This window comes from Diospyros lotus, chromosome 13, assembly GCF_014633365.1.
Source record: "Diospyros lotus cultivar Yz01 chromosome 13, ASM1463336v1, whole genome shotgun sequence".
Taxonomy (NCBI): Eukaryota; Viridiplantae; Streptophyta; class Magnoliopsida; order Ericales; family Ebenaceae; genus Diospyros; species Diospyros lotus.
Genome location: NC_068350.1, coordinates 40,590,233 through 40,617,155, shown reverse-complemented (window position 1 = coordinate 40,617,155; position 26,923 = coordinate 40,590,233). Strand labels below are relative to the sequence as shown.

The following is a 26,923-nucleotide window of genomic DNA, read 5'->3' as shown; positions in this document are numbered from 1 at the left end:
CTTGTCGATACTATACCATTTTCCTTGGCTATCTAGGGTCCAGGGTATTCCCTCTGACTAATTCGATCGTCCAAAGTTGCGTTAGTGTACCCTATAGTCTTATTTTCCACAAAGTCCATTTATGCCCTTCATCAAATATTATTTATGACCTCAAATCATTCTCGGGTATTACATTCTCCCCCCCTAAATAAATTTCGTCCTCGAAATTTGGTCCGTGATAATTGAATCACTGCTATTGTTAATGTCTCCCAATTGAAATGTCCTAATTACCATTCCTAATCCTTAGAATTTACTCATAACCTACATCTCTATATGATTCGAGCTTACCAAACATGTCTCTTATCTTCCAGAATATCTTGTTGTAGCTCAAAACAGGCGGTTACACATATCCAAAATAATTCATAATACTTAATATTATTTCTAATCGTGTCCTCAAAATACATTTCATTGACTCCCAGCCGACTTTATTGCTAATGCATATGACAAAATCACACAGAAATTGACAACATTGAACTTAACTCGACGTACCTTTCTCTTTTGTCCAGTAGATATCGTCGTCATCCTTTGACAGGTAGAAAACTCGTCCAGGGCGAGGTTTTTGAGCCTCGTTTGCTTTTCCCATTTGTTCCACCTTCTGCCTCTTTGGACATTCGCTCGAGTAGTGACCAGGTTGTTGACACGAAAAACATGTAATCCTCATTCGATTCCCGGTTGGTGGTGCCTCTTTATTCTTAGGACAATCATTTTTCTTGTGTCCTTCTTCACCACACGAAAAACATCGAATATGTCCTTGGAAACATTGTTTCCCGGAGTGTACCTTGCCACATCGAGAACATGGCTCATTGCTTTTGGAGTTCCTTCCATCTGATTTATGCTCCCCACCTTTCGGATCTTTCTTCTTCTCATCCGATCGAATCAAACTAACTCGTAGTAGATTAGTCTCAGTGGATAAAGCTCTATGCAATGCCTCATTGTAGGTGTCCAAAGTCCACGAGCTAAGAGCTTGCTGCAGTCCTACTTTCAATCCACCCACAAATTTCTGGGCTTTCTGCCACTCATCGGCTTCGTACATAGGTACATACCGGATCAATTGAGTAAACTTTACGTCATATTGGGTCACCGACATCTCGTCAGTCTGCTTTAATTTCATGAACTCCCAAGTCTTTTCTTCTCTCCAGCTTCGAGGAAAATATTTTGTGTCAAACGCTTCCTTGAATCTAGCCCAAGTCACAGGTTGAGCTTGCCTTGGCCTTGGATCTTGTTCCACTTGCCTAGGTGTCCTTTGCAAAGCTCGCTGGGCTGATTGCCACCATCGTGCAGCGTCTTCCTCAAGCATGAATGTAGCACAATTGACCTTATCTTCGTCACTGCACTGCAAATGTTGGAGCAGCTTCTCAGTTTGCTCCATCCAGTATTCTGTCATGCAGGGGTCGTCTTCTGCTTTTCCCCTGAACACCGGGGGTCTCTGTCGGCGATACTGATCCAACACATGAGTTGTATGCCTCGATGGCTCGTTCCTCGTTACATGTGTCAGCATGCCTTCTAAGATTCTTTCCATTCGATCAAATCTATTCTCACTAGAACCTGATCCCTCCTCTTGTCGTCCATCGTTTGTGACACGATTCGCAGAACGGCTATGATGACTGCTACTACTGTCACTTTCATCTCGCTCGCTAAGATCCATGACTCTCCGAGTTTTCACCATCTAAAAAGAAAAACACTTCCTTAATCAGTGCAAACCTCACGTAAAGATAATCTCTATCTTGCTAAAAGATCTTTCAGGTCCCACAACCATTAAGGATACCCTGTCCAAATCTCAAATCATGAATAGTGACAATTTCTAATCTCCAATCATCTTTACGGGACTCAATCCTACAACCCGACCACTTCATTTTCTAGATCAACATTTGAACTAAACACTCTTGACTCGTTCCTATGAGTTGTTTCCTTGAGGTACCTTACCTCGATCCTCACAACATTTATTTTGAGATCCCTATCATCAAAATCAATCCTCAAAATCCTTAAACTCGATTCTCCAAAACACTTATCAAATCATCCTGAGTTTAATATCCCTAGGATCCTTGATCCGAATCGAATTATTTCTAACTCGATCATTCCTAATAACTACCAGTTATCTCATTACTCCACATGAAATTTCAACTATTGCCCTCGAATCAATAGTTTCTAAATTTCCAACGAAATCTATAATCTTTAAATAACCATCGCTCTAATCAGAATCCCTTACATTTCAAACCCTAATCAGAGTCTCTTAAATTCCAAACCTTCGCTCTGATACCAATTGTAACACCCCAATTCTTGGGAGCGTTAACGTAACGTAAGATTCCGGGGATAAATTTTTTTTCAAACAAAAATCCAACACAAAAACCATTCCCCGAAGATCCCGTTACACCTTCTCAGTATATCAACTATGAACCATTAATAAACCAAGACAGGTTCACCAACACAAATGCGGAAGCTAGATCGAAACCTCAACAGGTCATAACCAAAACCACTTTATTTATATATAAAGTTGCACCAACGTTTACATGACGTTTTCAAAAGTAAATAACATAACAGTAAAGACATAATGTAAACTATCCGCTAGTCGCCGTCACTCCTCGACGATTCCTTTCCCTTTTGCACCGCTGCCTTCACCTGGAATGTTTGAATATTCCAGGGACAAAGTCCAAATTAGATGATGAATCATCTAAGTGAGAGTTCAAAACACATTTTTCATGAATAATGCAAGACATGAAATAAACCAATATACCCGATAAGCCCTAGCTCAAGAGAATTCCCACGCGCTTAACCCTACCATGGGGAAAGAGCAATCTCTCTAAAAGTTATGCCACCACACCGACTCGACGACACGACGACGCGACGCGATTCTAGCTTAAATGGGGCTGCCAACGCATCTCACCAGAATACGTTCCCACCTTAAGCATCCAAGAACCACCATACAATCCCAACTCCAAAATTTCACATGGACCACCTAATCGTCCTAGTGCAACTTCCCTGGCCAAACGGCCTGGCACGGAAATCAAGGCGGCTATCCTGACATGCACACCCAGCATCAGATACCCCTATTATTCCGTCACGCCCTTGGAGAATTACGGCTACACTATCCAGACAACATCCTAGGCTGACATCCCACATGAACAACACAGTATGGATCACCTAGTCGTCCTAGTGCAACTTCCCTGACCAAACGGTCTGGCACGGAAACCAAGGCGGCTATCCTGACATGCACACTAGCATCAGATACCCCTATTATTCCGTCACGCCCTTGGAGAATTATGGCTACACTATCCAGACAACATCCGAGGCTGACATTCCATACGTACACATAAAACTCAAGACAATGCCACAATTCACAATTCAATGCATCGTATAAACAACATTTATAAAATGCAATGCACAGTTCAAAACGTTTAGGGACAAACCTCCCTCATAAATCCAACCGTCACCGGTTACCATTTTAATGCACAAAACCATTTTGCATGAAATTACCATATGTTCAGATAGAACAAGCACAATAAATCAAGTTTTGGAGGAGAACCACTCATAAGAAAGCCAAATTTTGGTAGCGAACAACTCACCTTGAACGAAACTCAGAACACCTCGAATCTTGTGCCCAACCTCAATTTTCGTGCAACTCCTAAAGTCTTTTAACCAAACTACCTCCTTACAGGTCCTCATGCGCTGCCTAAGTGCTCTACGCGTGTGATGCCTCGCGTATGCTTTAAAAACCCTCTATCCACTACACCCGAAGCACTCTCGTCTAGCACAAATGTATCACAACTTCGAATGAGAGAATCCTTAGCCTTGAGCCCCTATTTATATGTTTAGGAAACTTAGCCACCAAGAAATATATATTCTGCAATCATTTCAAATCTTTCAAAATCTTTTCCAATCATTCCAAATCTTCTAATATTTTCTATAATCATTCCAAATCTTTTGATATCTTTTGCAATCATTCCAAAATCTTCTAAGATTCTCTGCAATCATTGTAAATCTTCTATAATCATTCCAAATCTTCTAATATCTTTTGTAATCATTCCAAAATCTTCTAAGATTCTCTGCAATCATTGTAAATCTTCTATAATCATTCCAAATCTTCTAATATCTTTTGTAATCATTCCAAAATCTTCTAAGATTCTCTGCAATCATTGTAAATCTTCTATAATCATTCCAAATCTTCTAATATCTTTTGTAATCATTCCAAAATCTTCTAAAATCTTCTGCAATCATTGTTATCTAAATCAAATCTTTTCTTATCCAATCAAATCTTATATAAATCTTATCCTTAAAGTCATCATGAGCCTTCATCTTATCTCTAACGTCATCATGAGACTTCATCCTTATCTCTAAAGTCATTTATGAAGCTTTTTCCTGAATCTCCCAAATGCCCCTAGTAAAAAGATTTCAAGAATTACACTTTGGCCCGAATTTTTGGATAATTGCACTTAGACCCTTTTCAACATGGTCCCCGGGCTAATTTTTAATTGCATTTTAGTCCCTGAAAAATGGACTAATTGCGCTAATGCCCCTAATTTTTCGATAAATTACACTTTTACCCCAAACCTCAAAAATTACGATTTTGCCCCCGGCTCAAAAACTGAACTTCTCTTTAAAGACCTTTATAACCCTTTGAAATATCCCAAAACACTCTCTTTAAAATTCTGAAAAAATATCGTTTCGATCTCCCTCCGTCAATTTCGAAAAAACTGCACTTAGGCCCGAATCTTCGTTTTAGCTACAAACCCTTTTGTTTCTTCCAAAAACTACTGAAGGGTTACTCTATATGCCAAATATGAACTTCCTTGGGGTTCCATTGACGTCCCGGATGCCCCGTACGATAATTCGGTATTTCAGCCTAAATCACAATTGCCTTTTTTTTAGCTGTACCGGGAACCGTTCCCGATCCAACTTCTTTTGATGCCTAAAATCATAACTCGTATTACTTGTCGATACTATACCATTTTCCTTGGCTATCTAGGGTCCAGGGTATTCCCTCTGACTAATTCGATCGTCCAAAGTTGCGTTAGTGTACCCTATAGTCTTATTTTCCACAAAGTCCATTTATGCCCTTCATCAAATATTATTTATGACCTCAAATCATTCTCGGGTATTACATGTTTCCTAATGTAATGGTTGCTTATAGGGTATTATTGACTATACCTGTGACTGTGGCATCTGCTGAAAGAAGTTTTTCTAAATTAAAATTATTAAAATCTTACTTGCGGACCACCATGACTCAAGATAGATTAAATGGATTAGCGATATTATGCATTGAAAAAGATATGTTAGAAAACATTAAATATGATAGTATAATTGATGATTTTGCATATAAAAGTGCAACAAGAAGACATTTTAAATGATGTTTTGTGGTTGAGATTTCATTGTTATTTTTATTTTGTAGGTATATTTGATGATTTTTTTTGCTTCGTTTAATTGTGGAGGATGAAAGGAAGATTGATCAAATCAAGAAATGTTTATGGAGATTCAGGAGGAAGTATGTAAACTCAAATATGTAATTTTTGTTTTTTAATGCAATGTTTACAATACGGGGTATTCTTTTTCCTTCATTTGAGGTTTTATCCGATTGAATTTTTTCCAAACAAGATTTTAATGAAGTCCCAAAGTATTATTTCTTATCTTTTGTAAATTTTTATAATTTTAATAAAATTAATTAATTAATAATTTTTATTTTTTTATTTAATTTATATAAAAGGGCACATTTGATAAAATTTGCCCTGGGCCTTAAAAATCCCAGACCGGCTCTGATAATCATAGAATGATCACATCCTCTGTACTACTTCAGATAGAGAGGAAAAAAACAAGGAAAAAAGAAAAGGATGGATAAAGAAACGTATAGCAAGTTGGGTGGAGTGTGTGTTTCGTGGCATTTGGCATGCATGCGCGTTGGTTCTTGCATGGAAGCCACCTGTCTTCCTCGACCTCTTATTTTGCCAGCACCCGTCAGCTATCTTTTAATTGTCTGCTTCTCAGATCCTGACATACTCCGCTGATTTTAGACAACTTTCCAACATTTTGAACTATTCTAGCATTATCAGAGAATTAATTAACCTTATAGGAAGGGATATTTGTCCGGGCGTCAAATTCCCATTGAAAATTTGCAAAGATTACTCCCAGGTAATTTATTAAGTTTTGAAATTAATAGCTCTAGAACAACCGCTCATAGTTATAAATAGGCAGGCCACGGTCCATGCAAAACCAAAACAAAGGAAACTTGGATTAAAATTTGGTGCTAGAAAGAGACAGGAAGGGACCGGAATGGAAAAAGCTGGAGTTGGAGCAGCAGATGAGAAGGTGGCAGTAGCGGACGAGCAGCCAGGGTTGGCAGGGCAGGAAAAGATGAGGAAAGTGATGGTAGGACTTCTTCTTCAACCTTCCTGTTGAGGCACCAAGAGCTGCTAAGGTGGAGGAGCCCGCCGGCAGCGAGAGTAGCATGATAATACTGGTGAATGTTCAGCAGCCATTTCAACCTTTCATCCATCCAGCCGGACCAGGTACGTACGTATGCATTGACTAAACTATCGTAGTAGTAACAGAAGTAATTAGTGGTATATATCTACTACTATCATTGGTCATAATTTTGTTTATCAACTTTGCTTAATTTACCTGGCCCTTCAAATTTAAGTTGTTTATCCAACGACGTCCATGATCGAGTCAGTGAAGAAAGCCCAGAAAGAAAACGCTACTGCTGTTCTGGCTCGTGCACTTGACTTGACATGTGCAAAGATAAGAGGGTACGTGAATTTCATCAATTAAAAGATTACTAATTTATCTTAGCCAAATATGACACATTCTGCTGCTACAGCCTACATGTACACGAATATCTCTACTCTATGCACGGATCAAATAATTAACGATGGATTCTGATTAATATGGTGATGGTGAAGGTAGAAACTTTGATTCTGGAAGGAGATCCAAAGGACAGCATATGTCGAGCACCTGAGGAACAGCGTGTGGATCTCGTGGTCCATTCCCTCAATCTATTCATTTTGTTTGGATCACAATGCGTTTCATTACTTGGCCTTTTTTTTTTTTGCCCCTTTGGTTGTATGACTCAATTAAAGCAATATATATTGACTTGCAGGGCTTTCCTGGGGAGCGTGAGTGATTACTGTGCACATCATGTAGATTGCCCGGTTCTTATTGTGAAGCCACCCGCACAGGCGCAGCACGTTCCCAGCAGCAAGTAGTTGCAATTTGCTTCTGTAAAAAATTACTATTATGTTGAGATGTTGGATTTACAAAAATAATGCTATCCTCCAGATTGGGTTGTACGGATAATTTCTTTTCCCTTACGCGGATTAATAAGACGATTGTATGCTGTAAATTGTAACAAAAACAAAACAAAACAAAACAATGTCTTCTAAAATACGTTTTGCTGCGCGCCGTGGAAGCTAGCAATACTCGCACTATTTGATTCAAAATCACTATCTTAACAATTTGTACAAAGTCGAGGAAAAAATCTCCGAGCCTTTTATACAGAGTCAATGTTAGATTGGCGGCACATATACAACACCAGGAAAAAAAAGTCGGATCCTTGACCTTCCAGAAATATGGATTTAAAAAACTACTTCCTAACGTGGAAGCCAATTCTTGGAGCTTCCAGAAACAGGGGTTTTATAAGGCTGTCGAAAATCCTCAATAAAAGTTGGTGCACTTCCTGACCGCAAAATAAGCATCATACCTGCACGGATGATCAGACATTGATACAAAACGTCAAGGACCAGCACACTGTTGTTCCTAACCGGTGTTTGGGATGAAGTGTAACAAACCTGCTGGCTCATGAGAATTTCCACAGCTACGTTCACATCCCCATCAGCAGCAGACAACGCCACTTCCACTTGCGTCTGCAAGATTTACAAAAACTGTAAATCCAAGATTCTTAACTCCTCGTATACATATCAAATCACATCCAATATCCCCTTAAAAAGATAGCATTTAGCAACTGCAGAAAAAGTAAAAAAATAAAAACCCAGAACGCAACAAGATAATTTTACCCTTTCAAAACCCATGGCGACAAGTTTCTGTATGTCTTCAGCAGAGCCCTACACGTGGAAAATAAATGCGTTAATTTAAGCCTGCAACATTCCTGGGGGAAGTCGGCATCAAGCTTCGAGATTTGCGTAGCATAGCTGAACCTGATGACTCGGCACTCTGGTGACCGGCACAGCTGCACTATCAACTGTCCGCTGTCTGAAAAATGAAGTCCTTTCAGTGAAAACCACACACCTTAATTTATGGGCATCTTAAATTAATCACACTAGAGAAACAGATTTTACATGCCACAGCGAAAGCTGTAAAGGACAGTGCATGCTTCAACTTGAGCAACAGGAATATATTTCAACAAAGAATTTCAGAAGGCAAAGCCAGATTTTTTATTGAAGCTAACCAAAGAATTCTTGCTGAATTGTTAAGTACATATTCTGAATCAAACTTCACCAAAGTATTCTTTGTACCTTCCATCTGTCAACTGTTGGCCAGTAGCACTTTCTCCTGTTGGCGATGGATGGTCTGTTGTGTTGTCATTGTCCAGGAGTCTAGCCTGTAAGCTTGAATCGGGATTGCCAGCAGATGCTGTTTGACTTGAAGCAGAACCAAGCGTTCTTCCTGCTCCAGGAAACCTACTATCGTTTTCAGCAGACTGCACCCAGAAGTGACATCACCACATTATTAGACTGAAAATGCTACAATACATTTTTGATGAGTGTCCCCGGAAGAGAGGAAAAAAAATGGAAGAAGAAATATAAATATATGTTGCACCGCTGTTGGTGTGCAATTTGAATGCACATTTACTGGCATTAGCTAGACATTTAAAACCACTTCCTAGATTGCCGAAAGTGGAGATTTAATAATCACCAAGTCACACTTCGTGGGTAGATGTAAGAAGACATCCAACATTAAACAAACAAACTCTCATCATTATTTAGGCGAGCATCATACTATCCATTTGACATGCAAATCTTTCGATAAACCTTATTCGGTAGCATCATTGATTTAATAAAATTCACAAAAAAAAAACATAAAAATTAAATATGAATAATTGTATGCAAAGCACCTGAGAAGAGGTCTCTCTTTGTGGCATCCATGATGAGAAGTTCCTCCAAACATTTCCTGAAAGCAACCCACTGCAGTTGGGAAGAATAACCATGTCAAGATACATATACCAAACTAGTGTAAAGAAAGCTTATATGTAACTGCCAATAAGCGGAAAATATCTACCTGGATGTTAGACTTTGACTTGTGTGAGTGGGAATGTAGCCTGAAGTATTCCCGCCTGTGCATGCTATAAATTTCGGTCTCCTAGCACATGATGACTGACCAAGAAAAGATCAATTCATGAGAATCTTACATTACCAATGTGCATCCGAAACAAACAAACAATAGAAATTCAAGGATAACCATGAATAGCAAACAAATAAATTATTAAAAGAAAAAAATTCTCTTCACGCCCAAATTTAATCTGACCATATTGACTAACTAAAAAATATTGTTACCTCAACTAACAAGCAGGGATACCACCTTATTCAAGGGAAAATAACTCATAAACTGATTTTTTACCATTTAAACAAACCTTCAACCAAATGTTTGAAACATTGAGATACACAAAGTGTCATCAATTGTAAATGCAAGCAAATGTGTTGAAAAAAACTAGGCTTTTCCTCTACGCCTTCTCATTTTTCATTCTTCTGGAGAACGCTAGAACGTTAATGCTTCTCTACCACATAATCCATATAGAATTACGGATAGACAATAAAAGTTCAATGCCAAAGTTGAACCATCTAACACACAGTTAGACTATAATATGGATGCCCAGAAACATGATCTGTCAATTGTCCGGAACAACATTTACTTCATAAACAACATTCAATTAGCAAACTATAGAACATGCATGCATGTGCACATACAAATCTCACACTTAATCTCTGGCATTGGAATTGTGATCTATGTGTACCTGAATATGTGAATGCATGATCACATATATGTCTCTGAAAATAGCCATTTGGTGAAATTGAAGTTTTGTTTAACTTATGAAAACAAAGGACCAAGATATGGCATATTAACAAAAGAACAACCTTGTTCAGGATATTAATAGAAAACAGGATAATCACAGTGTCAATGTGTTCAATCCCACCCAATGTAAAATAGGAAACTAATATTGTAAGGCGTTCGAGTAAGAGTCAATGCTACTTACAAGCCATGGGGATGATTCAATCCATGAAAAAAAGGATGACCCGGGAATTAACATGTTGAATAACCCATAAGTATCTGGCATCAGCAGAAATTTGCAAATGAGGACACAGAACTGGTAACACCCACATAGGATATAATGGAATGACTACAGAAATAATCAACATACATGCAAATCCAGACAAAATACCACAGAGATGTCCAAGTAGGGATACGTTTGTCACAAGAAGCTGGATAACCACCAATAAGATCCATGCATACCTGAACCAAACCGCACAATTGCAAGTAATAACAGGATATCATGAATAAATTGTGCTGCAAATGCAAAGTTTTTATCTACCATTGAGCAGGCACATTGAAAAGTCCAAACACACTGCACAAGGAAATACATAAACCATTAGCATGGGAAAAAAAACAAACGCGCCCTTCTGAACACCAAAAATTGATAAAGCAAGCAACAAAAGAGGCAAACCTTCTAGATTGAACTCCACTTAAACTTGTCTCTATCACAATCATAGAGAACAGGATCCCCGAGTAGCCTATAGCACACTCGTTCATGAGATAATTGGAAGAACGAAAAGGATTATGAGCTACCAAAAAAGCTATAAGAAGGTGAAATATGGCATTGCTTGTGGCCAGCAAAATTGTCACATAGCTCAAGCGGACAGATCCCATAATTCTCTCAAGCTCAGATCCCAAAGGAACCAAAGCTAACATATTGAACATCACATGAAGTAAAGAACCATGAAAAAGTATTGAGGTATAGATCCTGTACACTGCAAATAAGAAAAGGGGGGAGGACAAAAAAGAAAAAAACACAGTTAACGTCAATAGCATCATTCGCCTCACATGCGATGAGGATGAAATGTAGAAACATGAACAACAGTCCATTCTAGATGAGAATTTTTCAAGTTCATTTTGCCACTGAAAGAGAAAGAGAAAGAGAGAAGGGCTATCAGTAGCTGAATTCTTAAGATCAAGAACAAATAAATTCTTCCTTTTCTAGAGTCAAGATAAATAAATTTCTTAGAGGTTTATAAATTAAATATCACATTCAAAAGGAAACGATAAAAAATCTTTTAACTAAGTTGAAGAGGACAAAGCACCAGCAAGTTAACTACTAGCCTTGAAACCGTGAAACAACTGCAGATGGCCAGAAGCATACTTAGGCAAATGAGTCATATCCAACAAGTAGACAAACCAAGTAAATAACCCCGCAAACTACCACCACTGCAGAAGTGAGGAATGGAATTCCTTCCCACCATTGCCGCATCCTTGTGGAAAATCCAGCCTACATGAGAAAAATAAAACTTGTATTATTATTAAGAATGATGCCACTTCTGTCTCTTACAAGTACACTATTGAACTTCACAGAAAGACAGAAAAAGAGAAAGAATAAAATTAAGCAACAAAGTTGATCAAACACTTAATCACTGGGACCATGAAACTTCTTTCATTTCCAAAGTACTGCCTGCTCTTGAACTCAAACTCAAACTCTAAAGGAAAATAACCTCAATGTTCAATGCTCATGTAAATGAAAATGGAAACATGCATATCCTAATACTCAGAGAATTAACAAAAATAATATACCACAGCTATATAATGTTACATAAATCTGTTCTTTCTTTTTTCGCTTTCCCCTCCTCTTCGGGATGACGGGGCAAGCTGAGGTGCAGACAGCAATTTACATTCTCCAATAGCTAGGTTATTGCTACTGACCTTGTCAACTTTATACATAAAAATAAAGGGAAATCAACACCCAGATGAGTTCTTGAAATGTCAAACCAGGTCCCAGGAGAACGGGATGGGATTTCATTTCCATAGAATCAGATATTAAAATCTAAATCCCATCACTCACGAACAACAAAGTTGCATAACATTCTAACCTCAAGTAGTATCATATTCATCATTTCCATTTTAACTCTTGCCTTGTCTAAACGAGCCTCACTGACTCCAATAATACAATTAACAAAATTTCCACAACTCCCACAAGTACCTAGTTATGGTTTACAACTCTTAAACACTAACGAGATTTCCTAATTGAAAACCTCGCCAGAAGGTAATCAGCATCTTAACACGAATAGAAATGCAGGTACAGTTACAATCCAATAGAACAACAGCACAAAACACAGCTACAAAAGAAAAGAAAATCTAAGCACGCAAACACCATATACTCTCACTCTAAATACATCCGATAAAACACACACACGCACACTATTTCACTTCACAACACAGACATTAGCGATATCTTTCATTAAACTCCGAAAATGAGTCGGTATTACGCAAATACAACGGAACACGCATCTTAGAACCAAATTATTATTATCTAATTAGGGAAATTAAGTATAAACCAATTCAAAACAACACCCAAAAACTGAAGGAACGGAGCCGCAACTGAAAAGGAGAAAAAGGTGAATAAAGAAAGAGCAACCTCAGAAACGATGTTTGATCTCATATTGGGAAACCGATTCCTTCGTCGAGCTTCTTGCATTCAAAGTTTCTCTTCTCCACTTTGCTCACTTCACAAACCAATCCAACTGCTCTCAGCAGCACTTCGAATTTCGAAATCGGACCGGCTTGTTATTTTTGACCCTGATAGACTAGGATTGATTTCTGCGCTTGTTTTTTTTAAAAGGGTCGGAAAAATTATAACCCGCTGCCTGCCGACGGCCTCTCTACTTTTCGGTCTAAGGCCGTTAACACGCGGGCCCAATTTCACTCGCAGATAGACTTGGAGAAGTTGTATGACCCATTTTTTATTTTATTTATTTATCCAGGCGATGTATTCTAATAAACTCCCATCAATTTTTTTTTAAAGAAATACGATATTTATAGTTATACCCTTCTATTTTATTACCAATGTTCGAACGATATTTATAGTTATATCCTTCTACTTTATTAACAATGTTCGAACATGTAAATCAGGTGTTCAGCAATTCCATCAGGAAGAGGCATAAATTTCACAGATCTCCCCGCAAAACCGTGCACTTTGTAACAAATCTGCTCCTGATGTTACTGCTGAGGTAAAGCCCTGGGTTTTTTTTTTTTTTTTTTTTTTTTTTAAATCTGTGGATGTTAACCCATTTATACTTCAAATCTTCAAATAACAAACAACGGCATTGACAAATTAAACGGGGAATCAAATTCCGAAAAGGGAAAGGAAACATGAGAATGACAAAATAGTAAGATTTGAAGAGCAATGTCTGTTTTACATTACATGCATGCACCGGTTTTCCATTAAGACGAAGTACAAATCTCTTCAATGTCGTCTTCTTCTTTCAAACAGAAAAAAAGCTCTGAACCATCCATATTACCATAGCCGACCTGCACTCCGTCTCCGTTGACCCAACACTAAGCACTAAGCCACCTCCGGGGGTGGAGGCATACTCGCATATCCAAAGTTGCAGCAGTGAGCAGCCCGTCAAATGATTTAAGCGCCATGCTATCAACTGTTAACAGAAAATACATACAAATAAAGACAAGTAACCACATATTGTAAACAAACTGACAAAATTCCATGCAAGTTTAGCAACCAAATTCCCGAAGGTCAACCACATCAGGCAAAGATGTCAATTTTTTTGTGTTTCAATGAAGATAGAAGAAAGAGCCAAAATAACAAATCCACAGCAACTTACAATTGAAAAGACGTTCCCCAACAAAATTTATTGCACTTGCTCCCACCCGCCTAATCTTGTCCCAGGATTGTAATTGGTGAAGAGTCGAAACTCATTGCCAAGTTTGCTTGAGTGCTGAGGTCGAAAACCACACAGGCGTAAATCTAAAAGCTCTGCAGCTATATCCTTCTGCACCTCTCCTGAATATAGTTGAAGGAATGCAACAAGAAAGCATTTGAGCTCATTATGGTCATTGTTGTTTTTCTTTGAAGTAATATGATAAATTTGAAGTAAAGCTTATCCACAAAATTAGTCGTGTATAGTTTATGCTAGAAAACAAATGGTCAAAAGCTACAAAACATATGTTCTGAGAAGAAGAAAGAATCTGCCAAATGTAGGAGAAAGTTTTGAGTAAAAAGAAGTACCAGTGAGCAGAAGTAGGTAGCATTTTCCTGGTCTTGAGAGGAACGAAATTGTTTGGCTCACTTTCTCCAAGCATTCTTTGCTCTGCCATTATCAAAGTAGTTGACCTTTAGACATTGGAAATATTCAGACTTCCCATTCTCCTTCATAATCTCAAAAAGATCAACTGCATAAACTGTCTTCCTTTTGTACAGTTTATCATCAGGTAAACAAAATTGAATTCCCTTACATTCTAGAGCGGTTCTTCTGTATATTTAGAAGGAAATCTATCTAACTCAAACAAGTAACAAGTTCAATCATAAAAAAATAGAGAAATGCATTTGTACCCCAAAAAAAAAAAAAAAAAAAAAAAAAAAAAAAAACAACAACAACAACTAAGCCTTAATCCCACTATGTGGGGTCGCTATATGGATCAATCTTTTCCATCGTGCTCGATCGAAACACATATTTTGATTTAAATTTAGATAGTTCATATCATTTTTAATAGTTTCTTTCCAAGTTTTTTTAGGTCTTCCTCTTCCTCTTTTTATTTGATTTGAATTGTTTCTATATTCTACGCGCCTTACCGGTGCATCTGCAGGACGCCTATACACATGTCCAAACCATCTTAAACGTGTTTCTCTCATTTTCTCATCTATTGGTACCACTCCTACTTTATTTCTAATATATTCATTACGTATTTTATCTAATCTAGTGTGTCCACACATCCATCTCAGCATTTTCATTTCGGCTACTCTCATTTTTTGCTCATGTTCATATTTAACACCCAACACTCTGAACCGTAAAGCATCGCTGGTCTTATAGCTGTTTTATAAAATTTTCCTTTTAATTTCAGCGGTACTTTACGATCACAAAGTATAGATGAGCATCTTTTATATCTAACTCAAACAAGTAACAAGTTCAATCATAAAAAAATAGAGAAATGCATTTGTACCCAAAAAAAAAAAGAAAAAAATTATTGAAGAGCATATTATAAAAGATGCTCAAAGCATCAACAAGCCTGTTCAGAAAACTATTTTTCTGCAATCAAACAGCATGTCCCTCAAATGAGTTCAAACTTCAACTAGGGAGATAGTCCACATGCAAGGATTGCTACTGTAATTTAAATCCTACCAAATAAGGAGGATCAGCGACTATTATAGGGTATGAATGCTTCAATGATGTCGGAAGATCTTCTGGCCGGTTGTAGTCATAAAATGTAAATTCACTTCCATACTGCTGAAATCGGTTGTCAAACTCAAGAAGTTGAGCATTTACCTCAGCATCAAATTTCTGAAGCAATGAATCACAAATAAAATTAAGCAATAAGCAATTTCAAAAGTTCACAGGGAAGTGGAAACCATCAATGAAATATGTATATGCTTTTGCATCTCCAAGGATCCTCTCTATATCCGTAATCCGTACCTTGAGATAGGCATAAAGAGTAGGGCAGGCAACGCAGGCGACTGACGGGGAATCAAGGGAGTGGCAAAGAGTGAGAACTTCTTTTGCCACAGTCTCCGCAGTGTTTCTGTCATACCAGAACTGGCTGAGCCGCCAATCCTCTGCGACTAGTGCTACCTCTTCCTCCTCCACCTCTGCCAAAGATTCCCAAGTCCCCTGCTCAGATAGGTATTCTTTGAGTGCTTCGAGGGTCTGAGAACTCAACATGGGAGGATCATTGTCCTCAACAAAATTGCTTAGTGGGACTATAGTATCTGCTCTGTGGCTAGGCGAGTCTCCGGTTGTGGACTCCATTCTCAATGTGCACCACCTTGATCGAAGCCTCCGCTTTATGCAATTGTCACTGCTGAACTACCGAAAAAAATCAATAAATAGAATCAAATGAAGACTACAAACATGAAGTTCAATAAAAATTTCGTATATCGCACGCAGAAAAATATCTTAATCAAATCTAAGCCTCTGAGGGAATCATACCTTTCAAAGGATAGTTTACAGCAAATTAAATTGACGAGGCAAAACCGTTGTTCGTTATTGTTGAAGCTTATTTACTTCAAGCCAAGTTTGGTAGTAGGGAGGGAGTACCTTTTTTCGCTGAGCTATTTGGGAAGAAAGCCCTAATTTGAATGAGATTATTAACCTTTATCACCGAGAGCTGAGCTATTTGGGAAGAAAGCCCTAATTTGAATGAGATTATTAACCTTTATCACCGAGAGAGACGATGGCGGCTGGCGACGTACGGGAAGTTGGGAGAAATTTGAGACGCATTCTGATCCGGAATATCGTGACTGGAGTGGACTGTGGAAATACATTTTCTGGGAGGGAATGAATGAAGGCGTCAAATTTGTAGTGTTACTGATCTGCGCTTTCTCAAAATCAAACAAAGGCGTAATTTGTACTAGTGAGTTTGATCTTCTCACAAAGAATATAATTTTAGTCTTTTTATTTTTAAGCGAGTATCACTTTTAGTTTTACCGTCTTTTTTTTTTAACACTTTTAGTCATACATTTTTTAAGCTTGACTTGACTCACGTTTTTGTGACTAAAAGTTATATTTTTAAGAATAAAAATGTTAAAAAAATATAAGACTAAAAGTGATATTAGCTTAAAGATAAATACTAAAATTATATTTTTTTTAAAAAAAATAAGGCATAACAAAGGCGTAATTTGATTGGTTCATTTTTAATAGCGGCATGCTGCTCCTCAATTCTGGAGGGAAACTTTGGCGCCATTTTAGTACTTGAACGGCAAGAACCTCAAAAAAAAGATCGATTGAGAATGGTCACCGAACTTCGCCTTATTTTTTTCTTTTTGGCAAAAGGGTCGGTTCGAAATGCGCCTGTGCTTTTTGCCTGCTTGAGGATGAAGGACATGGGGAAGAGAGGCATTTATAGAGGGTTTTTCCATGGTGGTTGTTTGGCCATTTCCTATTTTGGGAAAACTGGTTTCTGCATTTGCGGGCATTTCTGTTCGCAGAATAGGTTGGTTGTGTGGATGAGGACGAGAGATATGTTAGGTTGTTAATTGAATGAGTCTCTTCTTCATCATCCAGTTGGATGAAAATCATTTATGCCCCCTCATTTGATGCAACAACACTTGAGAAATATTTGACTCAAACAACCATTTTAGTTATATATATATATATATATATACACCATTCAATTGGATTGTAATCACGTTAGGAATCTGCTGGAAATATTAAAGTTCTAATTAATGATCAATTTTCATTAATTACAATAACATGATTATTTAAAACAATGTTATATTAAATTAATTTTAATTTATTATTTTTTTATACTTTGATCCATAATTTTATTTATAAAAGTTTTATTGTACCTATAATCACTACTTTAGCAATATATGGTATGTGTTTTCATAATCAAAATGCAGAAAGTAATTTTGAATCATTCTATTACTCTAAATTGATTGAAGATAAAATTTTATAATTTTATTATTAGGAAAATAATAATTTCTCACAATATTTTTGTTTATAGTAAAATATAATTTTCAACAAAAACACGGATAAAAGCTCTATTTAATCATATAATTTCATTTTGAAGTTTTACTAAATAACATATTGAATAATGAAATTTTACAATAATATATGTGTATATAATTTTGACCATAAATAAAATTGTGAGATTAGAATATCCCAAAATCAGAATTAATTCATTATGATATTTAACTATATAATTTCTTTTTTGTATATCATTTTCCTAACATATTTACATCCTCTTTACGAAAAAAAGATTTTGATTCTACAAAATGACGTTAAAATGAACATAATATTTAGACTATTATGAGGGTAGTCCGTGTGTGAGAAAGGAAAATCTTCATCACACCATATTTACCGCAATTGTAGCACAAAGTTTTGGAGAAATTAAGTATGAAAAGATATTAATATTAAAATATTTACTTAATGCCTAAATTACATTACCAAAAATTTAACAATCTAAGTGTGGTGAAAGAACTGGATCCGAAAGAGGAGGAATTCTAGTGGTAAAGAATATACTTGTAAATACAAATTTTGCAATGACAATATTTGTTCGTGTATAATTTTTTTTTAAGAAGGCAAACATCATATGAAATTTTATAATTAAATTGTACAATAATATATGTGGATGTAACTTTGATCACTTATGTCTGATATAAGTATGAAGTTAAGATTAATTCACTTTAACGTATTATTTTCCAATGAAATAATATAACGGTCAAGTTGCTAAAACCGTTGAAGTAATAATAAATTTCCTTAGTAAAAATGAATCATATAAAGTGCCTATTAATCATTTTCTCAAATTGGAATTCTTAAAAGAGAGATTTATGAGATCCTATGCATGTTTCATATAAATCAGTTGTATAAAAGGGCTTGAATAGAAAAAGTAAAGATAAAAGTAGAATGGAAATCAATCCGTAATGATATAAATATGGATTGAATGTTAGATTTGATTTTAATCTGCAATGGAGATATGTAGTAATACCAGAATGCAATCCAAAATGTCATCACCAAATTGGCGATGACTAACATCTAAGAAAAATCATAGGTTAAATCTGACTAAATGGTTGAAACTTGGAACAGTGTATAAACTACATCTTGGTAAAGACCAGAAAATATGAAAATAAACATCATCTTGGTAAAGACCAGAAAATATGAAAATTAACAGAAAATTTTCAAATAAATGCACGACGCCAAAAAAATCAAGAAAGGATAAAAGGAAAAAGATTAGGGACTAGGGAGAAAGTTCATTTTTATTCATATGCAATTACATGATCACATTTGCTACAGCTTTTGCAATGTGCATATTGTTCTGATTGCTTATAACAAACATCATTGGTTATTCAAATAGTATCATCTCCCCAATTCTACTGCCAATTTAACATACCCATAACTCTAGCTGTTTCTTGGAACAATTTTTTCCCATCAACAATCTAGCTGTAGTTCATCTTGCATTACTTAAAGCTTAGGTCCATGTCATCCATGCAAGTCAGCTTGGCATGCCATACTTCTGTAGGCCGGCACCGAGGATCGGATCGTTACAACTACCTTGAGCAATTTTTTCTGAGTTTGCACAATGAAGAGCAAAACAGGGTTTAAATGTGTTTGAGGCTTGTTGAATGTAACTTTGTTTCTACTTCGGAAAATTTAGATATGGTGGACAGATATCCAGGGAATATACCATGAAAAGGGCCTGTAAACTTAGACGTTTAATCAAGGGTGGAGCAAGAAAATTTGGGTTCCTGGGGCGACAGCGGGGGAGAGGGGGGAGGGGGCAGCGGCTGGGGAGCAGGGGGGAGGGGGGGCAGCGGAGGGGGAGAAGGGGGAAGGGAGGCAGCGGTGGGGAAGAGGGGGGAGGGGGGAACGGCGGGGGAGCAGGGGGAGTGGGGGGCAGCGGCGGGGGAGAGGCGGGAAGGGTGGCAGCGGCGGGGAGAAGGGGGGAGGGGAGAAGGGGGACTGGTTAAGCGGCGGGGAGAAGGTGAAAGGGAGGAGGGGAGAAGGCGTTTTTCTTTTTTTTAAAAAAAATTCTAAATAATAAAACGACGTCGTTTTATCCTTTAGAAAATTTGCTTTTTTTGTTTTACTAAGAACAAAATGACGTCGTTACACTTAAAGTGTAACGATGTCGTTTTGGTTTAGACAAATGAAAAAAATAAAATAAAAAACGGTCGTCGTCTTCGTCATCTTCTCCGTGGGCGTCGTCTTCTTCATCTTCGCCGCTGCGCACGGCCGGAAATAGGTGGGACGGCAATACATAAATTTTTTTGTAAATTACTCCTATTCCATTGAATATTTGATCTCTACTGGGGCGGCTGCCCCAGCTTGCCCCAGTTTGGCTCCGCCCCTGCGTTTAATGATTATACAACATTGACCATGCTCACGGGATGAATTGAGGTATGTTCTGATATCTGCTCCTCATCAGTACCAAAAGCATCAATATCAGGTACCAGGGACGGAGCCACGTTCCAGCCAAGGGGGCTCTGGCCCCCCCCTTTAAAATTTTTTTTTTTTTAAAATTAGTTATAAAATTAAAATTTTTAAAACTATAATATAAATTGGCCCCCCTTAAAAAATAAAAAAATAAAAATGGCCCCCCCTTTCCTTCACTTCTAGCTCCGTCCCTGTCAGGTACACATCCAGATAGACTCATAAGTTCAGTTAGATTTTTCAGTAGCAAATATATTTCCTTCTTCTCTGGATGCCTTTTATCTTTAACCATGAAAACATGCACAACACTCTGAATCTCAATCCAGCTATAACCAGGCTGTTTCACAACACCTTGCTGTCTCATAAGTTTTCTGATTCTTTTTACATCAGCCCATTGCTCAAGTTGAGTATGCATATTTGAAAGAACATAGGACCCAGAATTATTAGAATCAAGCCCAAGCAGCTTCTCAGCAACAAATTTCCCTAAGTCGATATTTCCATGAACTTTACATGCCCCAAGCAAAGCGCCCCATACAACAGCGTCAGGAGGCATAGGCATTATTTCAATCAAATTCATTGCTTCATCGAGGAGTGCAGCTCTACCAAGTAAATCAACAATACAACTATAGTGGTCTTTCAATGGTTCAATACCATATTCCTTCTTCATTGAATAAAAATAATGTTGCCCTTCCTGAACCAATCCTGCATGGGTACAAGCACAGAGGATTCCAATCATCGTGACATGATCTGGCTTCTCTCCAGCTTTCAACATCTCCCGGAAATATTGAAGGGCTTCAGTTCCAAGCCCATTTTGTGCATATCCAACTATCATGGCATTCCATGAAACATAATCTCTTTCAACCATATTTTTGAAAACTAATCTGCCCTCTACAACTGATCCACATTTCATGTACATATCAATAAGAGAGTTCCCAACAAAAACATCAGTCTCAGGGCCATAATGAAACCGAAATTCATGCTTAAGAACACGCGCATGAGACTGTCTCCCCAGCTTTAAGTCAGCTAGGTTTGCGCAAGCATTGAGGAGATTCCCAAAGGTGTAATGTGTTGGCCAAACAGATTTCCGTTTTAATTGAAGAAAGAGTCCTAACGCCTCTTCATTTTCTCCATTTTGAGTATAGCCTGCAATAAGTGCATTCCAAGATACTACATTCCTCTCAATCATCTTCCAAACAATGCTCTAGCAGATTTCCCACTTGCAACTCTTGCAAATCCACTAACCATGGCGGTATCTGACACCACAGTTCTCATTCGCATTCTGTCAAAAATACATCTTGCCTCAAATATTCTGCTACATTTTGCATACATATCCACCAATGCATTGCATATAACAACATCATCCATAAAACTATTGAACTTGACAACACGTGCATGAATTTCTTTACCTTCTTTAATTGTATTCAAGCTTGCGCAATCACTCACCACGCTAGCCAAACTCATCTCATCCGGTTCAATCCCAAATTTCATCATCTCCTTAAAGACCCTTAGTCCCTCAATTGCTGGCCCATTTTGTTCATAACAAGTAATCAAACTATTCCAAGATACCAAATTGCGCTGTCTCATACCATCAAAATCCCTCTGAGCACATCCCACACTGCCACATTTTGAGTACGTATCAACAAGTGCAGACTCATTGAAAACATTCGAGGAGTGCAAGGACTTAGAAACCGAAGCATGGATTTAAGTACCCATTTTGAAGTCCCTGAGCCCAGCGCAAGCTTTAAGTGCACTAGCATAAGAGTAATCATTGAATCTAAAATCCTCCAAATGCATTTCCACGAAATACTCAATGGACTCATTAAAACACTCGGGCAAACCCCGAAACCATTAAGTTCCACGAGCATTGGTCAGGTTCAGGCATCAAACGGAAATACTTTTCAGCCTCGTAAACAGATCCCAACATAATCAGCTGGTCAATAATTGAATTCCAAGTAAAGGTATTTCTCTCAGACATTTTATCAAACACTTTTTGAGCACTGCCCAAAACCCCACACTTCCCATAGGCGTGAATGAGTCTGTTATTGATGGACACTTCACGACCAAACTGGGATTTAAGGATTCCAGCATGAACCCGACCCACATCACCAGCGGAGTTAGAATTAATACATGAATCCAAAAGCTTAGCAAAGGGTGACGAGTTAAGTAAGGAGAGGTCTCCGGCGACCTATTCCTTGCCATCCCATAATCGTTGAATCAGAGGGCGTTGCGGGCATCATTTCTTTTATTTAGAGCATTCATTTTTGTGAGGGAACATGAGACGGCAGTTGCCTTGTAGAATGGTTTCTGGCCAGTGGCCAGCACCAGATGTGCTTAGTTGAAGAAGAGGGGTGTTACGACGAGTAGAGCAGTGAAAAAATTTATTAATATTTGTTTTGTGGCTGTTAAAGAACCGATCTTTCACAGATAGAACGATAGAACAAATTAATGCACGTATTTACCAACAAACATGCGTTTGTTGAGCGGGAGAGTGCCATGTCTTTGCCGTTTTCAAAAATTTTCAAAATAATTTCAAAAAATCTGTAACTAATCTCGAGTTTGATCTGTTACATCTCACATTTCGTGTTTCATTTCTCTGTTTTCGTCCAAAACATAGTACAGCTTTTCTGAAAATTCCTTGAAGGCTCCATTGATCTATTGGGTTCCAGGTGGGAAAAAAAAAAAAATTGCCAAATTTTCTTAAAAACGTTCATAGGGCTTTCTGCGGTATTAAATTCGAGTCTTAAATGGTTTCAGCATTTAATGTTAGGTTTTTTACAAATTAATTGTAAGTGGTGTCTAGGTTTAATTTTCTTACGAAGTCTTTAAAGGAAAAGCTCAAAATGGAAAAAAAAAGAGTTTTTTTCGGGTAAAATTTCTTGTTTAAAGGCTGACCAGTTTCTTTCAGGAATCTGATGTTGTTCTAAGTTTCTTTCTGATATATTATCACAGGATGGAGGATGAAGTATTAAAGAGGTTTTCGAAGTTCCGTCTAAAGGAGCAGGAAGAAGAAGGGATAGTGATTGGTAAGAAAGATGTTGCATTCTGTAAGGAAAATTGTGAAAAAAGTGTGTTAGTTCAGGTATGGGGGAGCAAAAGGGTGAACTTCACCGGGCTAAGGAATACAATGGGGAAAATATGGTGCCAAAAGAATGATCTAAAAGTGGTGGAAAGGGGGTACAATTTCTTCCAAATGTTTTTCAACAACAAAGAGGAAAAGGATAGAGTCATACAGAAAAAACCTTGGTTCTTTGATGGGCAGATGCTGATAGTGCTACCTTGGAGAGTTGGACTGAAGCAAGGAGACAATGCTTTCAAAAAGGCAGAGATGTGGGTGCAAATACGATGTTTGCCGGAACATTGGGCATCTAAAGAGGTTGGATGGAAGTTGGGTGCAATGTTCCCTCAATGTCTCAATGTGATTATTCCCGAAACTGGTAGTAAAGAAGGAATCCTAATGAAATTAAAGGTAGAGCTGGAGTTAGGAAAGGCGTTGCTGCGTGGCACCAACATCATGCTAGAAGGCGAGAAGGTATGAGTTGAATTTTGCTATGAACAACTCCCTAATTTTTGTTATTATTGCGGTTTGATTGGCCATACGGAAAAAGATTGTGAGATTAAAATGGTGGATGCTAGGAATTCTAATGTTAGGGATGATCAATATGGTGAGTGGATGAGAGCATCGTTGCCTAAGGGGGGGGAGGAATGTGGATGTAGGGTGGTATAATGGAGGGAAAGGGAGGGTTAATAAGAAGTTTGAAGCGGAACAGAGGGTAGAAGATGAAGGAATTTTGGCCAATGAACAAATAGGGAGGGTGGATGCGGGCATAGAAGGACTGAGTAATGACGTGGTGGTAGTGGAGAGTGGCCATAATAACAAGAAAAAAAAGAATGAGTCACAGGGATCTTGTTCAGGGGAACGAGGATGAGAAAAAGGGAGAATGTGACACGTTAGAAAACAAAAGTAAAGAGGGGATGGAAGTGGTGCTATACGAAGGTGCTGAACCAGTAGTGATGGAAATTGAATCGGAAACAATTTGCAATGAGTCCAGGCGGGCTCTTAAGGAGATAAGACAGAATAAACAAAATGCAGAAGAGGATGACAAGGATGAAAAAAAGAAAAATAGTAGAGAGGGTTGGAAGAGGCGAGCCAAAAATAAAGGGAAGGAGGATGAGGAAGTACGAAGTGATGATAAGGAAAACAAGATTAATGGGAGGAAGCGAGAATTACAGGTTGAAGAAAAGGAAGGTTTTGATCAGGAGGGAGATACAGTGGGGAGAATGTGGAAGAGTAGGAGAATGGAAGTTTTCCAATTGAGTCCAAAGGTGGGGGTAGCCAGCCACGAATGGCCCCAAACCGATAAATGAAGATCATATCCTGGAATTGTAGAGGACTAGGGGGTTCCGCTACAGTTTCTCAGCTGAAAGAGTCGGTTAGACTAAATTCCCCTGATTTGATATTTTTATGTGAAACAAAACAGGTTGATAAGGAAATAGAGAAGGTGTGTAAGAAACTTCAGTTCGGGAAAAATTGGGATACAATGGAACCAGTAAGAAGAAGAGGAGGATTGATGGTGGCCTGGAATGAAGGGATTGTTGTAAAAAATATAATGAAAACAGAATTTTTCATGGAGCTGGAGTTGATCCGGGAAAATCAGGAAGATGATAACAGGTTTTGGGTGGTGTTCATACATGCCAGTACGGATTATAAAGAAAGGAGAAACCAATGAGAATTTCTCAAAGGAAGAAGATCTAGATGGGGCACTAGTTGGGTTTTAGGTGGTGATTTCAATGATATAAGGAATGGGAATGAGAAGAAAGGTGGCAGGAAGAGAATGGAAAGTAGTTTTGGAGATTTCCAAAGTCTTATTGCTGATTTAGAGATGGGAGAAATCAAATTCAAAGGTGATGAATTCACTTGGGCCAATGATAGAGTGGGGGAGGGCTTTATCCAGGAAATACTTGACAGGTTTTTTGGGTCTACTGAATGGATGTTAAAGAATGATAAGGCGGAGGTCAACCATATTCTAAAACAAACATCTGATCACTCACTTCTATTGCTAGATACTAATCCGAAGAGGGAGAGGCTTCGATCGAGATTCATTTTTGAAGGCAGGTGGGTGACTGATAGTGAGTGTAGAGAAGTGGTTCAAGAAGCTTAGAAGGAAAATATTCAGGGATCGAGAATGTACACTGTTCATCAAAGAATCAAGCTATGTAAGCATACATTGATCAGGTGGAGGAAAAGGAAATCTGGGAACTCTAAAATGCTGATTGATCAAATCCAGAAAGAAATGGAAGTTTTGCAAAGACAAGAAGGTCACAGAGATTGGGTTGCTTGGAACAGTCTAAAAAGTAGGTTGACAGAAGAATATAAACGGGAAGAGGAATTTTGGAGACAGAAATCAAGAATTAATTGGCTGAAAGGTGGTGACAGAAATTCAAAATATTTCCATGCTTCCACAGCTGAAAGGAGGAAGAGGAATAGGATTGACATGATTAAAGATGAATCAGGGAATGAGAAGGGTGAAGAAGTGGAGATTGCCAAAGTGATTGCAAAGTATTTCGGAGACCTCTTTAACTCTTCTAACCCACAATGCTGTGATAATATACTGGAAGACATTCCAAAAACAATCTCAGACTTCATGAACAAAAAACTGACGGCACCAGTGGAAGATTTGGAAATTAAGAATGCTATTTTTTCTATGAATCCCAATACAGCTCCTGGACCGGATGGTATGTCTCCATTATTTTTTCAAAAATATTGGTCCATAGTAGGATATGATATCTGTAAAGCTATTAAAGCATTTTTCCATTCAGGAAATCTTTTGTCTTCTGTTAATCATACACTTATTTCCTTGATCCCAAAAATTAAAAATCCGTGTATGGTGTCAGATTTCAGGCCAATAAGCTTGTGTAATGTGCTTTATAAGATTATCTCCAAAATTTTGGCAAATCGGATTAAGCCTCTCCTCTCAAAATGCATTAGTGAGAATCAAACAGCATTCGTTCCTGGTAGGCAAATTTTGGACAATGTGATAGTGGCTCATGAGTGTTTACACCATCTAAATAAGTTGAGAAAGGGGAAACAAGGGTGGGTAGCATTAAAACTTGACATGGCAAAAGCATATGATAGGGTAGAGTGGGTGTTTATAGAGAAGATTTTAGATAAAATGGGTTTTGATAACAAGTTTATTTGTTGGATTATGAAATGTATATCTTCTGTGTCATTTTCTTTCCTAGTGAACGGATGTCCTTATGATTTTGTAAAGCCACAGAGGGGCATAAGACAAGGTGACCCCCTGTCACCTTACATTTTTTTGTTTGTGTCTGAGGGCTTCTCTAATCTTCTGAGGAAAGCTGTACAACAGGAGGAACTACAAGGGTTAAAGCTGAGTAAATCTTGTCCTCCCATTACTCACTTGATGTTCGCTGATGACTCACTATTGTTTTGCAAAGCTGATCAGGAGCAAGTTACAAAAATCAAGAGGATACTGGAAATTTACGAAGAAGGAACCAGGCAGAAAGTAAACTTGGAGAAATCATCCATGTTCTTCAGCAAGAATACAAAGGAGGAGAAAAAAGTAGCAATCTGTCAGGTATTGAGGGGAGTTGCAATCCAGCAGCGCACAAAGTATCTTGGTCTACCTTTAGTCCTAGGAAGATCAAAAAAAGAGGTCTTCCAGTATATAAAAGAGAGACTATCAAAAATATTTCTCAACTGGAAGAACAAGTTTCTTAATGCGACAGGGAAAGAAATATTGCTGAAAGCAGTGGTACAGGCTATCCCAGTCCATGCGATG

At 37.9% G+C, this 26,923-nt stretch overlaps 3 protein-coding genes and 1 pseudogene across 13 annotated transcripts; all 4 read right to left on the bottom strand.

The window, feature by feature from the left end:
- Window positions 1-514: 514 nt before the first annotated feature.
- Window positions 515-1,684, bottom strand: LOC127788241 (uncharacterized). The gene is made up of 2 exons (XM_052316351.1): window positions 1,272-1,684; window positions 515-1,178 (listed from the first exon to the last, which is right to left on the bottom strand). The coding sequence occupies exons 1-2, from the start codon at window positions 1,682-1,684 to the stop codon at window positions 515-517; spliced, it is 1,077 nt and encodes a 358-aa protein (XP_052172311.1).
- A 5,740-nt stretch (window positions 1,685-7,424) lies between these two features.
- LOC127789246 (rhomboid-like protein 15) lies at window positions 7,425-13,563 on the bottom strand. Of its 6 annotated transcripts, none has more exons than XM_052318088.1 (13): window positions 13,445-13,563; window positions 11,393-11,518; window positions 10,700-11,003; window positions 10,568-10,600; window positions 10,397-10,488; window positions 10,232-10,305; window positions 9,259-9,353; window positions 9,095-9,164; window positions 8,496-8,680; window positions 8,178-8,232; window positions 8,037-8,084; window positions 7,812-7,886; window positions 7,425-7,723 (listed from the first exon to the last, which is right to left on the bottom strand). In XM_052318088.1, coding segments are annotated over exons 2-13 (1,038 nt in total). In that variant the 5' UTR covers window positions 11,394-11,518; window positions 13,445-13,563; the 3' UTR covers window positions 7,425-7,717. The 6 variants fall into 6 exon arrangements, with proteins under 6 accessions (XP_052174048.1, XP_052174049.1, XP_052174047.1 ...); XM_052318089.1 differs by lacking the exon at window positions 13,445-13,563 and adding an exon at window positions 12,659-13,300 and having other exon boundaries at window positions 11,353-11,518; XM_052318087.1 differs by lacking the exon at window positions 13,445-13,563 and adding an exon at window positions 12,659-13,300.
- On the bottom strand, window positions 13,394-16,594 carry LOC127789247 (uncharacterized). 6 transcript variants are annotated; one of them, XM_052318092.1, is made up of 7 exons: window positions 16,406-16,594; window positions 16,290-16,321; window positions 15,669-16,058; window positions 15,378-15,536; window positions 14,267-14,348; window positions 13,863-14,041; window positions 13,394-13,676 (listed from the first exon to the last, which is right to left on the bottom strand). In XM_052318092.1, exons 1-6 carry the CDS (start codon window positions 16,470-16,472, stop codon window positions 13,890-13,892), a joined length of 882 nt encoding a protein of 293 aa, XP_052174052.1. In that variant the 5' UTR covers window positions 16,473-16,594; the 3' UTR covers window positions 13,394-13,676; window positions 13,863-13,889. The 6 variants fall into 6 exon arrangements, with proteins under 6 accessions (XP_052174052.1, XP_052174051.1, XP_052174054.1 ...); XM_052318091.1 differs by lacking the exon at window positions 16,290-16,321; XM_052318094.1 differs by having other exon boundaries at window positions 16,182-16,547.
- A 3,379-nt stretch (window positions 16,595-19,973) lies between these two features.
- Window positions 19,974-22,618, bottom strand: LOC127788240 (pentatricopeptide repeat-containing protein At2g13600-like; annotated as a pseudogene).
- Window positions 22,619-26,923: the final 4,305 nt, after the last annotated feature.